The 15,579-nt window shown below is 34.3% G+C and overlaps 1 protein-coding gene across 1 annotated transcript; it reads right to left on the bottom strand.

Moving 5' to 3' along the window:
* Positions 1–665: 665 nt before the first annotated feature.
* LOC133193226 (multiple epidermal growth factor-like domains protein 10) lies at positions 666–7,366 on the bottom strand. The gene is made up of 7 exons (XM_061329188.1): positions 7,201–7,366; positions 6,760–6,900; positions 6,189–6,329; positions 5,871–6,011; positions 5,612–5,743; positions 5,340–5,401; positions 666–725 (listed from the first exon to the last, which is right to left on the bottom strand). The coding sequence occupies exons 1-7, from the start codon at positions 7,364–7,366 to the stop codon at positions 666–668; spliced, it is 843 nt and encodes a 280-aa protein (XP_061185172.1).
* Positions 7,367–15,579: the final 8,213 nt, after the last annotated feature.

Raw genomic sequence — 15,579 nt, 5'->3', positions numbered from 1 at the left:
AACCTTGAATCCCCTGCACCCAAGGATGCTTTGTGACATGTTTGGTTAACATTGGCCCAGTGGTTCTGGAGAAGAAGTTGAAAATGTGAAAAATTTACAGCAAACGGACGGAAGGACGGACTACAGACAAAATGTGATCAGAAAAGCTTACTTGAGCTTTCGGCTCAGGTGAACTAAAAAGTGCGGAAAACCAAGTGGGATAGACTGACAGACAGACAAAGGGACAGCTAAACGGACGGACAGACGAAGAGGAGACCTATAGTCCCCTCCGGTTTCACCGATAGGGGAGTATAAATGTAGAAATAGCCAGTGATGAATTCTTTATTCATATTCGTTAATGCTGTATTTCTTAACAATTAATCTGAGTTATAGGCTTTTGAAAGGCTTTGAGAGGGAGCTTAATAATCGACAGTATTTAATCTTGAAATAATTCAGCTGACAGTGAAGGTAAATTGCAACATCATCACTAGGTAATGTTAAATTCGATATTAATGAGTTTTTTTTTTTATATTTAAATTTAGCTTATGGCCTTGATACCTATATATCGATATATATTGATTAACGACAAGGTAGATAAAAAATTTTAAAGTCTTAAATTTACCTTTTTGAAAATACACAGGCAACACAAGCAAATATATTGAGTGTGATTGATATTACAAATACCACTATCCATATCCATGGGAAACAGGTTGTTGCTGAAATTTCCGACGCTGATCCTTTTTGGCCTTTAAACAGAAAATTAAAATGTAATGATAATAAGACAAAATTTTTTAATTTCTTTCTCAAATATTTTCTATGATAGAATCTTTAAGAAAGATGTCGTATTAAAAGTATGTTTAATTAAGAAAAGATATTTTTCCTACGCTTATGATTCAACTCATTTTAGTTTTGCATAAGCATAGAAAACAGATATCACTTTAGACTCCATTTTCACATTTCTAATTTACATACAAAAGGGGAACCAGTAGATTTATTTGGATATATGAATGTTAGACCGAAATAATTTGTTGGCATTTTCTTCTTTTTCTTGCAATGTAGTAAACTGATGATAGATAACAGTGATTATTTTTCTTCATTGGTGATATGCTCAATCCACAAATATTTATTGTTGTTATAAGAAATACAAAAAAATATGAAAAAACATCCCCTCTCCCCGAAACAAAACAACGATAATTAGTTAGAAAGTTATTTAGACTTTTCTGCCATTGATATAGCAAAATTTAACAAAAAAATATTTGTATGCTAACTTAGCTGCCCATGTAAACAAGTCTATAAAATGAGAACATACTTCATATGTCCAAATTTTGTTTTTTCTCAGTTAATAGTCTTGGAAGTTGGAAGGTTGGAAGTAGAAACCATAAGACACTGAGACACATTTTATAGTGCGTATATGATCTAGCTATCACATTTTTCAGGACTTATGAAAACTTTCATCATGTACCTAGCTAGTTATCTTATCGTCAGCAAGCAAGTCGCATAAGGAACAATTTACACTAGCATTTTATGGTCTACAGTAATCTTTTATTAATATTATATTTATCACAGATAGGGATTATTTAATACCATCTTAGTGAAAAAATTGAAATTGAATGGGAGGCATTTTTACAAACTTTATTGTGTAGTATTCAATGCAGAAGGAAGTACATGTACATATTTTCTTTTTGTTTTCTTGTTTTCATTCTAAATCAAACCATGCATGATGCATTTTTCTAAAGTACTTGTGCACTGCTTTAGGTGTAAAATTATTCTACAGTGTTCTTGTTTCTAGAAACTTTTTTTTCACTTGCTTAAACTTTAAAATTTGAACATAATTTACTTTAAGTCATCCATGAGTGGGGTTAAATTTTCGAAGTTTGAGGGTTAAATATTGGTTTATTGGGATTTATTTTTGTGTTTAGGAATACAAGGGTCTCTCCATACATCCAAAATAAAAAAAAAATAATAACCTTAACCCCTAGAAATTTGTAATTTTACAGTATGCAATTTTTTCAAAAGGAAATTTTAAATTCATTTATTTACCAAGATTACACAAGTTTCCATAAAATAATTCCTAGCATCCTGCAAGACAACTTCCATTGAATCTATCACCAGAGTCATTTGGACAATTTGGTCTGCAAGAGTGAGGACAATTTTTGCCATACATGTTGGGTAGACTCCATAAAACAATGTATTATGCATCCTAAGCATTTCACTTTCATTTCATAACGATATGTCATTTTAAAATAGATTTAGGTGAACCAGTTTAAATATGATTTATATTCAGTTTTATTACAATACGAAGAATCCATCCAACCAGAAATGCGTATACAAAAACCGTATGTATGTCTACATTTACTCGTGCATTTTGAAGAGCAGATACTGGAGCAATTTTTACCGTAATGGTTGAATGTACACGCTAAAATACGGAATATTTTTTTTTTCCTTATTACATGTATTCAATATTTGATAAAATAAACAGGATGCGTTTTATGAAACACTGATGCCCCCGTTTATGAGCTTGTAGCGGTGGTTAAAGTTTCTCAAATGCAAGTCAAACTCCAAGATCAAGGTTAAGAAATCAAAATTGTTGTTAAAAAATCAGACTTTTTTTCGATGAATATACCTGTAAAATATGAAAGCCCAAGCATCGTTTTGAAGTTGCGACAAAGGTTAATTTATTTTTAAAAGTTAGTCTTACTCCAAGGTCAGGGTCAAGGGTGCAAAATTAACAATACCCAGGGGAAGGCCTAGTCACAAGAAATTCACATATGATATACAAAAACCCTTGCACTAACAGTTCAAAGATTATAGCTAAGGTTAAAGTTTTTCAAAAGTAGGTCAAACTCCAAAGTAAAATTTGTTGGTATCCAAACGAAGGTCTTATCAAAGAGAATACACCTGTGAAATGTAAAAGCCCAAGTACTTACTGTTCAAAAGGTTAAATTTTGAGAAAGTGGGTCAATCTCTAATGTCAAGGTCAAAAATAATTATACCCAAGGAAAGGTCATGACTCAATGAATTTAAGGCCAAGGTTAAAGTTTCGTAAATATTTACAAAAGTGGGTCAAACTCCTAGATCAAGGTTAAAAGGTAAAATATGTTGGTATTCAAAAAAGAACGATTTATGCAAAAACTTCCATTGTCACGAGCTTTAATTAGATGATCAGTGGTCAATAGATAACGTTACTTTGTTTTGACATACATGTATTTGTCTAATTTGTCTAAAAGGTGAAGAATTCATTTTCTTAAATTACGTCCCTTACATTACTCTTATCACTTAAAAAAACAAAACAAAACAAAACAAACAAAAAAAAAAAAAAAAAAAAAAAAACCTTCAAAAATAGTTCATACTCGGTAGATTTTTATAACCAAACGTCTTGTGAATTTAATGTAAATTAAACGTAAAATAAATAAAGAATGGCCCTTTATCATGCTTAGGAAAATGCATGCAGTAAAGTTTTTCACATGACACTATGCTAGTATGTATTTCAAATACCATTGAACAGTAAGAATTAATCGACTGACTGCAAGATTTTCACAGTTCACCGATGCAATTTATCAAATCGCTGAGAATGTTTTACTTTTGTTTTATCTGTTTTTTTTTTTTTTTTTTTACTAATGAGTATTATATATAGCAATGTCAAATTTCAAATAATGATGTTTCAAGTATGAATAAACTCCATCAAATCCAATTGGTTTCAAGATGACGTTTACTCAGGGTTTAAGTTGACAGAAATGGAATGCTATGAAATAAGAATGTTAATTGATTAATTGATTGTTTGTTGTTTAACGTCCATCTCGAGAATTTTTCACCCATATGGAGACGCCATCACTTGCCGGTGGGGGGCTACAAATTTTGACCTATATTCAGCACTCAAGGCTATTGAGCAGCGAGGGATCTTTTTCGTGTCAGCACCTACTGCGACACCGGTCCTCGGTTTATACGGTCTCATCCGAAGGACCGGTCTCCACGTCCCGCAATGGATACATGTGTACGAACCTGCGACGTAATTCAAGAATCAGCTCCTTACTCCGCGACTCTAGATCAGACGCTCTAACCACTGCGCCACGCGGGCGACAAGAATGTTGATCAGAAATTGTTCTAAATGGATAAAATATCTATGTTATAATTCATTATCTATTTTGAAAAAAAAAATATATTTTATTATTCGAAGCAAAGATGCAAGTCCAAAAGTTAATTTATGGTGGTAATATTTTCACAAAATTCTTTTTTTTTTACAGTATTTATATTAAATTAAGATTCAATGTGTTTTCAACACAATTATGCATGCATTATGAGAGTTAAAGCTTATGTATTATTTTAAAAAAATGAATGGCATGCAATAAAGAATTTAAAAGTATGGGGGGGAACCCATCGAAGAGAAAATATCCCGATAATTTGATCATTGACCTAATATAAATTTAATTCAAGCATAATGAGGACAACAAAGGAAAACTAAAGCTATAAACTCTTAATTTTTTTCATTCAGATTTTTGCAATACTTGATTAGAAATGAGCAAAATTTGGAAATTTGAAAGATGAATTTCGGACAAAAAAAAAAATAGAAGGTTATAGTTCAAACATTAACTATTTATTTATATTTACTAAAACTTTTCCATTTATATCAGAGTTCCGTTACCTGATGTATATTGTTTTTAAAGACAATATTGGTCATAGTGTTATAAAAAGATTGAAGGTATTTTGTTTTCTGTTTGTAAACGTCCCTTTCGAGATTTTTTCACTTATATGGAGAAGACACCAATAGTTGGTGGAGTGCTCAGGGATATTGAGCAGTGACAGAATTTTTTCGTGCCAGCACCATACTGCGACACGCGACCTCGGTTTATATGGTCTCATCCGAATGACAGGTCTCAGTGGGATTCGAATCTGCGACTGCCGACGTAAGGATTAACTCTTTGCTCCGTGACTCTGGAGCAGACTCTCTAACCACTGCGCAAGGCGGATTATTTGAAAGTGAATAATAACACTACAACTATAGGTCTACAATGTACATGTAGGTGGCTTTTCATTCTTATCAATGATTTTTTTTTGTCAACTGAGTAAACATTACCCAAAAAGGTACATGTCCATTAAAAAGAAATTTACTTATCTAAATATCGAAGTCTTAAATCCCGACAAACAGCCATTGACACATTCACCCATCAAGTGGTCACATGGAATGTACATGTACAATGTCCTGAGCATTGGAACTTGCATTCTTGACCGTATGCTTCTTTGGGGCAGGTTGTTTTGACAGCAGTAATTTCAAAAACCATGTATGTCTTTTCAAATATCCGAAATGTTCTTTTGCATTTTGATAAAAAAAATTCTACAATAAGCATAAGAGAAAATACACTTACTTTGAATACACATTTCTCCAAGAAACGGTTCTTTGCATCCTGCAGTACAGCTACCGTTAAATCTATCACAAATGTCATTTGCACAATTTTGACTGCATTCATGAGCACAGTTTTTGCCAAATTTATTAAGAGGACAACCTAAAACGATGATTTTTTAGGAAGTCTAAGTATTTCACATTGATTTTATTTTAAAAAAAAATGTATGTACAGTAACATTGAACAGTATTTAAAAAGATGTTTATAGATGTATGTAAATATAGATAAATGTTCACTTTTGTTGCAATGCGGAGAACCCATCCAACCAGAACTGCACTCACAAGAACCGTCAGTATGTGCACATGTACTAGTGCATTTTGAGGAACAGACACTGGTGCAATTTTTACCATAGCGGTTGACCGTACATGCTAAATTATGATTTAAAATAATTAAAAAATATTTTATTATGATTCAATATTTGATCAAAGAAAAGAAAAAAAACAAAAGTAAACATATCTCCAAAATAACGCGATTATGAGAGGTTATATATATTACCTGTGGTGCAGTTATGTCCAATATAACCGTCTTTACATCCACGAGAACAAATCCCGTCTACGTGATTACAACTTTCATCCTCAGCACAGTGTCCACTACAGCGGTATTTGCATTCTTTTCCAAACCACCCAGGTGTACATTCTGTAAAAGTGAGTAACTGTTCGCTGATGTATCAAAAAGAAGGTATTTTACATTGTCAATAATTATTTGCAATCTTCTTTAACCTATCCACTGCAGTTGTTAAGATATAACAAAATATGATTTTTTGTAAGTACCTCACAAACAAGCATTTACATATTGGAAGTTATTAAAACTTACCTATGTTACACAAATCCCCAATATATCCACCGCTACATCCCAAGTCACAGTGCCCAGTTTCTTTGTTACATGATTCGTCATTTAAACAATGTCCACTGCAGTAGGAAGTACAGTTAACGCCAAAACGTCCAGCATCACAAGCTGTAATTTGATTACTTCATGTTCTTATGGTAAATGGATGTAAATGGATGTTTGTTTAAAACAGATACAAAATTCTTCTCTTACATTACATATCTTACTTAAGTCTTACTCTGATTATCAGGGGAAATATTAATACATCAAACATATAGTTCATATCTTGTATATTTCTTATGCCTAACAAAACACGTAAACTGAAGATGCTACTTAGAATTAATTGACTGAATAAAATAAAAATCTTACACAGTTTTATCTATGCAATTTTTAGATTTGCTCAGAATGATTTTTTATGTAAATATATTTTTAAATGAACATTTTAGTTAGTAAAATTGCAATTAAAGATGTTTCATGTATGCAAAAACTTCACTCAATTGGATAAAAAGGTAACCGTCCTTTAGAAAGTCATTTCCTTATTTAAATATTAAAGTCTTACGTTTATTGCATAAAGTCCCAGTCCATCCCACATTACAGCCTCTGGCACATTCACCCGTCACGTGGTTACATGGAGTTCGATCTTTGCAATGTCCTGAGCATTTGGATTTACATTCGTGACCGTATGATCCATTAGGGCAAGCTATTTTGACAACAATAATTTTAAAAACCATTTAGAGCTACACAAATATCCGAAATATGCTTGATATGTATTGAATAAAAATTCACCTTACATGATTGACATTTTTTTCCCTCCCAGCCCGCCTTGCATTTCATACATGTTCCTTGGACAATATCACATTCAATTCCAAAACAATTAGTGGGACAATTCTTATCACAATTCATCCCGTACTTTCCTCTAGAGCATCCTGTTAAAAATATTTCATAACTTTAGAAACAAGAATAATAACAAGAGTTTTTAAAATTACGTCTTTAAATTTACCTTCCACTACCACTTCACATAACTGAATGTAGGACATGGATTCATATCCCTCTGGATACGTCACTCCACTCAGTCTTTCGTTGTAGTAGATGACATATCGACCATATCTTATACAGTTTGTTGTGAAATTTAATAGAGGTAACTCCGGTCCGTCTTTGTAGCACATATACCCATCTTCTTTTTTTGTAGAGTTTGAGAGATAAAGAGAAAATCCAGCAAATCTACCCCTCTGCCTCAGGACTAAAAACGAGAGAAGATGGTATGTGAAAATTAAAAACATTGAACTAGGACAAAAATCCACTTAATATTCTTGATGACGAATCTATGCATTCATTATAAATAAACCCGGGTTCCGCTATATGATTGATCAACCAAAAACATGGGTAGTGGGTTTTGATTATCCGTGCTTAACAAACATTATAACGTTTATTTGTTACCTGCATAACTATGCGTATTTGTTTTTATCGACAAAGTGGTTAAAAAAATATTCGAATAACTATCGAACTTGCTCTCCATATGGAAGGATATTATTTCGTCGACGTGCATTAACCGTCTGGTAGTTCAGTCTGTAGAGCGTTCGCTGCGTGATCGGAAGGTCGTGTGTTCGAATCACGTCCGCGACCGACCTAAGTCGATAAAAAAAAAAAATTGGTAGGAACTGTTCTGTCGCCAAGCGCTCGGCACTTTAAAGTGAAAGTTGCGGGTCCTTCGGATGAAAACGTTAACAAGAGGCCCATGTGCCACATCGCTCACCTGAACACAATGGCTAGAAAAAATACAGATCAATTCAGTATTGAAAAGTTTACATGGGGATGGGGTGGGGGGGGGGGGGCTTGAATTTTAAACTACCTGAGGATGCTTCCATATCAATATAACAAATGGCTTTGCTGTTCTTGAGTAGAAGATTTTTAAAGATTTTTTCCTATATATTCCTTTGTAAAAATTTGATACCCCATTGTGGCCCCTCACTACCCCCACAGGTAATCAGAGGAACAAAATTTAATCTACACTAACCGATGATGCTTCCATATCAATATGATTGAACATTGCTTTGCTGTTCTTGAGACAAAGATTTTTTTCCTTTATATTCCTATGTAAAACTTAGATCCCCCATTATGACCCAAACCCATCCCGGGGGTCAAGATTTGAACAACTTGAATTTACAATACCTGAGAATGCTTCCATTTCAATATGACTAAACATGGCTTTGCTGTTCTTGAGAAGAAGATTTTTAAGGATTTTTTCCTATATATTTCTATGTAAGCTATGATCCCCCATTGTGACCATACCCTACCCCCGAGGGTCATGATTAGAACAAACTTGAATCTACACTATTTGAGGGTGCTTCCATATCAATATGACTAAAAAAGGCTTTGTTGTTCTTGAGAAGAAGATTTTTAAAGTTTTTTCCTATATTTCTATGTAAAACTTTGATCCCCCTTATGGCCCCACCCTACACCCCTGAGGTCATGATTTGAACAAATTTGAATCTATACTACTTGAAGATGCTTACATATTGTAAATCATATACGGTACCAATTCTGATGCACCAGATGTGCATTTCGACAAATTATGTCTCTTCAGTCATGCTTAAGCCGAAAGGTTGGGAATCCAAAATTTAAATAAAAAGAATTGGAAGAGCTGAAAAAGTGCCAAATACTGGAACCAAATACGTCGAAGGATCAGAGCTATGCATATATCAATAAGACTAAATAAGGCTTTGCTGTTCTTGAGAAGAAGATTTTTAAAGTTTTTTCCTATATATTCCTATATAAAACTTTCAACCCCCATTGTGACTCTACCCTATCCCCGGGGGTTATGATTTGAAAAAAAACTTGAATCTACACGATTTGAGGATGCTTCCATATCAATATGACTAAACAAGGCTTTGCTGTTCTTGAGAAGAGGATTTTCATGTTTTGTTTGTTTTTTTATTATTGTTTTAACGTCCCTCTCGAGAATTTTCACTCAACCGACGCCACCACTTGCCGGTGGAGAGCTGCAAATTTTGACCTATACTCGGCACTCAGGGCCATTGAGCAGTGAGGGATCTTTTTTGTGAGGGATCTTTTTCACCTACTGCGAAACGGGACCTCGGTTTATACGGTCTCATCCGAAGGACCGGTCTCCACGTCCCACAGTGGGGTTCGAACCCGCGACGTAAGGATCAACTCCTTACTCCGCGACTCTAGAGCGAACGCTCTAACCACTGCGCCACGCGGGCGAGGATTGTTTTTTAAAGTTTTTTTCCCTATATATTCCATTGTAAAACTTTGATCCCCCATTTTTGCCTCACGCTAACCCAAGGGGTCATGATTTAAAGAAACTTGAATCTACAATACCTGAGGATGCTTTCATATTAATATGACAAATCATGGCTTTTCCGTTCTTGAGATTTTTAAAGATATTTTCCTATATATTTCTATGTAAAACTTTGATCACCCATTGTAACCCCACCCAACCCCCGGGGTCATGATTTGAACAAACTTGAATCTACAATACCTGAGGAGGCTTCTATATCAATATAACAAATCACGACTTTGCTGTTCTTGAGAAGAAGATTTGTAAAGTTTTTTCCCTATATATTCCTATAGAAAACTTTGATCTCCCATTGTAGACCCACCCTTCCCCCAGGGGTCATGGTTTGAACAAACTCGAATCAACACTATATAGCAAAGGTTTCCTATAAGTTTCAACTTTTTTGGGCCATTGGTTCTGGGAAAGAAGATTTTTAAGATATGCCACCAAATTTTCACTATTTCTGAATTATCTCCCCTTCAATGAGGGCGTGGCCCTTCATTTGAATAAACTTGAATCCCCCTCACCCAAGGATGCTTTGTGGCAAGTTTGGTTAAAATTAGTCCATTGGTTCTGGAGAAGAAGTCGGAAATGTGAAAAGTTAAAAGACGGACGGACAGACAGACTGGCTACATTAAAAATGTGATCAGAAAAGCTCACTTGAGTTTTCAGGTCAGGTGATCTAAAAACCAAGGATCCGTGTCATGGTAGGCGTTGGCATGATAAAGAACCCTCATTGCTCAATGACTCTGAGTGCCGAGTAAAAATCTCAATTTGAAGCCCTTCACCAGTATACGGTGACGTCTGTATATGAGTGAAAAATTCTCGAACGGGGCGTAAAACAACATACAATCAATCAATTAATCTTTTTAGGATTTTTTAAGGCTGTTTACATATATAAAAGCGGTAGAGCGCTCGCTCCGATATCGGGAGGTCGAGAGTTCGAATCTCGGCCGCGACTGACCTAAGTCGATAAAAAAAATGGGTAGCAACTGTTCCTTTGCCATGCGCTCGGCACTTTGAAGTGAAAGTTGCGGGTCCTTCGGATAAGACATAAAAACAGAGGTCCCGTGTCAGGCAGGCGTTGGCACGATAAAGATCCCTCACTGCTCAATGGCCGCAAGTGCCGAGTAAATGTCAAAATTTGAAGCCCTTCACCGGTATATGGTGACGTCTCTATATGAGTGAAAAATTGTCGAAAGGGACGTAAAACAACATACAATCAATCAATCATATATAAAAATCTCAGTTTTGTTTTGATTTATTTTGTGTTCTTGAAAATTGTGTCGGGTATAGTGAGAGGTCCCTCATTGCTTTTCATTATAATGAGACCTCCCGCTGATGACTTGCTATTAAGTTGGAATTCCCTATAGGAAGTCTCATTATATAGTCAGTTTTTTGTCGGAGAGTCTTACTATATCTCCAGCTTTCCCCCTTAAAGGATTATTTTCTATAAGGTCATTTTGCGGCATACGATAAAATCACTTAAAACTGAAATTTTATGTAACTTTCATCATTCCATTTCCTGATTATGATGTTTATAGTTCAGCAATGATCACCTAATTCACGTGATTTAGAGATACCACAAACGGTGGTCAAATAAAGAAAAATTGGGGGGAGGTCTATTAACATCAGGTTTCTATGTTTCTAATTGTAAATGATATATTTTTTTTAATTTATGCCGGACACATATTAAATTAAAGTAATGAATACTAAGATTGTTTCATTTAAGGATTAAGTTAACTTTGATGACGAGAAGTTTTATGCATTTAATTTTTGCAAATTTTACATGTTAATCTTTACAAAATACAAACCCATTGATGTTGAATTGTTTAAAATAATCATTTAATTTAAACTATTATTATACCCCCGCTCCGAAGGAGAGGGGGGCATACTGTTTTACCCTTGTGTGTCTGTCTGTCTGTCCGTCTAGCTGTCTGTGTTTCTGTCTGTCCGTAACAAATTTTGGTCGCGGTTTTCTCAGCAACTACTCACTGCAGATGCTTGAATGCTTGAAATTTTAGCACAATCTTTGTTAAGGCATGCCATATGGTGGGATTTATTTTTGTACGAATTCGATGTCAATTTCCTGTTAATCCGTGCGTCTGTCCGTACCATAAATAACTAATTTTGGTCGCAGTTTTCTCAGCAACTGCTCATTGCAGATGCTTGAAATTTTAGCACAATCTTTGTTTAGGCATGCCATATGGTGGGATTCATTTTTGTACGAATCTGATGTAAACTTCCTGTTAATCCGTGCGTTTGTCCGTACCATACATAACAAATTTTGGTCGTAGATTTCTCAGCAACTACTCATCGCAGATGCTTGAAATTTTAGCACAATCTTGTTTAGGCATGCCATATAATGGGATTCATTTTGGTACAAATCCGATGTCAACTTCCTGTTTATCCCTGCATCTTTCTGTACCATACATAACAAGTTTTGGTCGTAGTTTTCCCAGCAACTACTCATCGCAGGTGCTTGAAATCTTAACACAATATTTGTTTAGGCATGCAATGTGTTGGGATTCCTTTTTTACTCATCCAAAGTCAATTTCCTGACTATCACTGTGTTTGTCCATAACTGAACTTGTGTATTCACATCAGAGCGGGGGTTTTATTAGTGAGCATTGGCTCACAGACTTATTGTTTTATATAAATTTATTTGTAATTGTATATTGTTTTTATAGATGTACTACCTAATTTACCTATGAAATGATCATATAAGAAATGTAGGATTAAACTATCATATTTGTGTATCAAATATTGAAAACTTTGAAGGCTTTTGTTTGTAACTGAATAAAAATTGAGTTGTAATTGATAAAATAAATTAACAAAAATAAACGTTTCATTCACATACATGACGAAAATATTAATGCAAGTACATGTTGATTTAAACATATGAGCAGTCAGTATATAAAACTCAGAGCGGTTGTATTAAAACATATACTGTAAGATGGAATAAAATTGTAAGAATTACTTTGATTTCATTTCATTTTTCATGAATAACAATAAGTATAATTAAAATATTATTTAAAGTATAAAACACAAAATTAATGTATATATAAAAGTCAAGTCTTTGCCCCCTTTTTAACGGCATTTCATAAAAACGGGGAAGATTTTCAACAGCTCTTTCAATTATGCAGGAGTTTTAGTATATCCGTGGACTAGCATTCCAGGTACAAAATGGGCCCTAAGGGTTTGACGCTCACTTCGAACTCGTGAGGTCGAAGGGTTCGTTTCTCATTCCATGTGCCACGTCATAAATTAAGGCATTAAACTCGGCTAGTGACTGTTTCTTTGCTAAGTCTTCGGCGCTAAAAGTAAAAGTGATAGGTCTTTTGGATCTTTTGGATATTACCTTAAATAAGAGGGTCCCGTCAATAATGAAACCATGCATTAATCAAGATTGTGACACTTCAACTAATACGGATAATTCTAAAAAAAAAAGCGTAAAGCAACATTCAATTATCAGTCACATGTGACCTTAGGAAACCCCTTTTCCTCCTTGTTATTTATTTTTTAAAGATAGAATGCTGTTCTTTTAGCTAATAGTGCTACAAAAAATGTGCGTTGCATCCTGAAATCCAAATACATTGAGTCCGGTAACACAGAATACTTGGATTCTATGTCACTCATACGGAAAAAAAACGTTTCAGACGCAAATTTCCTTCAAAAACTATCCTATTAGTAATTCCCTATTTATAGAAGTTGAATGTGCACCTACAGAAAAATTAAATTAAATCCAAATAGCAAATGTATCTTCCCTCTATAATAAATACAGTGGATATCTTTTTACCATTTCTAGTACTAACAGTTATAAGTACGCCTTAGGAATAAATGCAAAAATGTAGCATAAGTAAACTAAACTTTAATAATTAAAAAAATAATTTTAATAAATAACTCATATTCACACCTAAGTATGTTAAAAAAAATTCCTTAATTTCTAGAAGTAAGTTCAATGAAAATTGTCTTCACGTGTAATTTCATAACACCCAGTCTTTCCAGTCCTTTGATTTTAGATTTTTTAGTAAAAAGGTTACATCTTTCATGTAGAAATGTATGGCTTACATAATTTTTGTTTATTAAATAGATACATGTGCTCTAAATGAACGTTAAGAATATGAAATAATCCACATAACCTTCATTTTCATTTATTAGATTTTCCTGCAGAAGCGAAAGTTTTCTTTTTACATGCCATAACCACCTTCAAACGAGTTCATAATCTGGTAGTCACTTAAAAGTTTACATGTAAATTTTGGCGTTGGTTAAAGGTGTAGAAGTTGCCTTACAGACCAACCCTCTGTGACTTTATATCATAGCAAATACTATAGCATCATTGTAACACTTCGGTAGACATCAGCAACAATCTTGGGTTTTTATAAATTATATATTATATGGAGAAAATCCTACAACATTCATACAACATACTTAACATTCATACTTTACGTAAGGGTTAGTGTACGAGTAGTGCTCCATTCCTTAAAAGTAATGGTGCCGAGGCCCCAAATGGGCCGAGGTCCATTGCTTTTAAGGAATGGAGCGCTACGAGTATATTAACCCGCGTAAAATCCACCTTTTTAAATGCTTGTAATTATTCTTTGTTAATATATAAGAAAGAATATTTATAAGATATATTGTAAATATACATTTAACATATTAGTAGTATTTATTTATATATAGAGAGAAAGTAAGGCGAAAAAAGTGTACTTAAGTTATTTAAATCCGCTGTCATTCAACAGCTTCGATAGAAAGTGAGATGAGTACCTGACTCGAATGGGAAGGTACCGGCTTCGATTCTCAACAGTGCCACATTTATTTTCTTTATGTGAAAATAAACTTGTTAAAATTTTCTAAGTTCTTTCCTCGGTAGAGTACGGCAAGGAGAATATGAACATACATGTAACAAATTCTGTTTTCAATGTAATTTGCAACTCTCCATTCCTGAAAAATAAAAGAGCGCTTAAACAAAAGAGTGACGTCACAGGTGGATTTTACACGCAATTCACTAACTTTAAATACCCGTCAATATCACAATATGAATTAAATTAAATATATATCTTGAAATTATGAATTATTAATATAAATAAATAGATAAAACCTTACTAGCCTACATCACCCTATATCTTCATAATTAAATTATGTGCATACACCTTGACGGTGTGCATAGGTATGGGAGGGCAGGTAATTTAAAACGAGTTTTGTTAGTGTGTAGTGTTCATAACTCACTCACACTCTCTCTCTCTCATACACCCCTTTCTTTCTATTACACTGAATCACGTGACAAACACAATGAACAGGAGACAAACATTGAAGACACTAAAGTACCTGAAACTGAAACACAAATTGGTGGATCCAATATCCAACACCTGGCTACATCATTAACAAGTCAACATTTATCATTAAACTGTACCATTCGATTCCCAGTGCGGAACGTGGAAACCGATCCTTCGGATGAGACCGTATAAACATAAGTTGCCTGTTGCAGTAGGAGCTGGCACGAAAAAGATCTCTCGCTGCTCAAAGGCCGTAAGTGCAAAGTATCATTAGGTATGTAGACACTTATGTGACGTCAGTTATTAGGCCCCATGCGTGTTCAAATGAAAACAAGACATTGAATATGATCTGGACGGTTTGACACGTGGAGGGGGCATAATCACACCTCCACACCTTATTTGCATAAATCGGAACTTTTCGGAGATAAACGTCATAAAATATGAACAAAATCCGTAAACGTCCGAACAGCTTTCATTTCGAGATCTCTCGAGAATTAGATGAGACCAACACGCGAGAGGTGAAAATCGAGAGAAATATTCAACTTGAAAAAAGAGGTAAAACTTTATGTTTTCTCGATTTGCAAGGTTTTTAAATTGCATAAAGTTAAAAAAAAACAATCGTTTCTTTACATTAAAAGTGAAAGTATGTATGAAGTTTCTCATTCTGCCACGTGCTATTGTACATGAAAGTGTCAAAACAGCACCTCTCGATTTTGTAAACATTTTTCCACGTGCAAGGGAGTAGTTGTGTCGGTTAAGATGAATACACATACACGGGTTTAGGAAACAAAAGCACTCGTAAGTA

This window comes from Saccostrea echinata, unplaced genomic scaffold, assembly GCF_033153115.1.
Source record: "Saccostrea echinata isolate AGI-Se365-2 ecotype Australia unplaced genomic scaffold, CSIRO_AGI_Sech_v1 ptg000027l, whole genome shotgun sequence".
Classification (NCBI taxonomy): domain Eukaryota; kingdom Metazoa; phylum Mollusca; class Bivalvia; order Ostreida; family Ostreidae; genus Saccostrea; species Saccostrea echinata.
The sequence above is the reverse complement of the archived record's forward strand: the minus strand, read 5'-3'. Positions and strand labels throughout refer to the sequence as shown.

Coding starts and splice junctions, on each gene's coding strand:
- LOC133193226 (XM_061329188.1), bottom strand. CDS start 7,366: ATGTGCTACAAAGACGGACCGGAGTTACCTCTATTAAATTTCACAACA. Junction 5,402..5,611: donor TTCTCCGCATTGCAACAAAA/GTGAACATTTAT, acceptor CATTTGTGATAG/ATTTAACGGTAGCTGTACTG. Junction 726..5,339: donor TGGAGAAATGTGTATTCAAA/GTAAGTGTATTT, acceptor TTCTGTTTAAAG/GCCAAAAAGGATCAGCGTCG.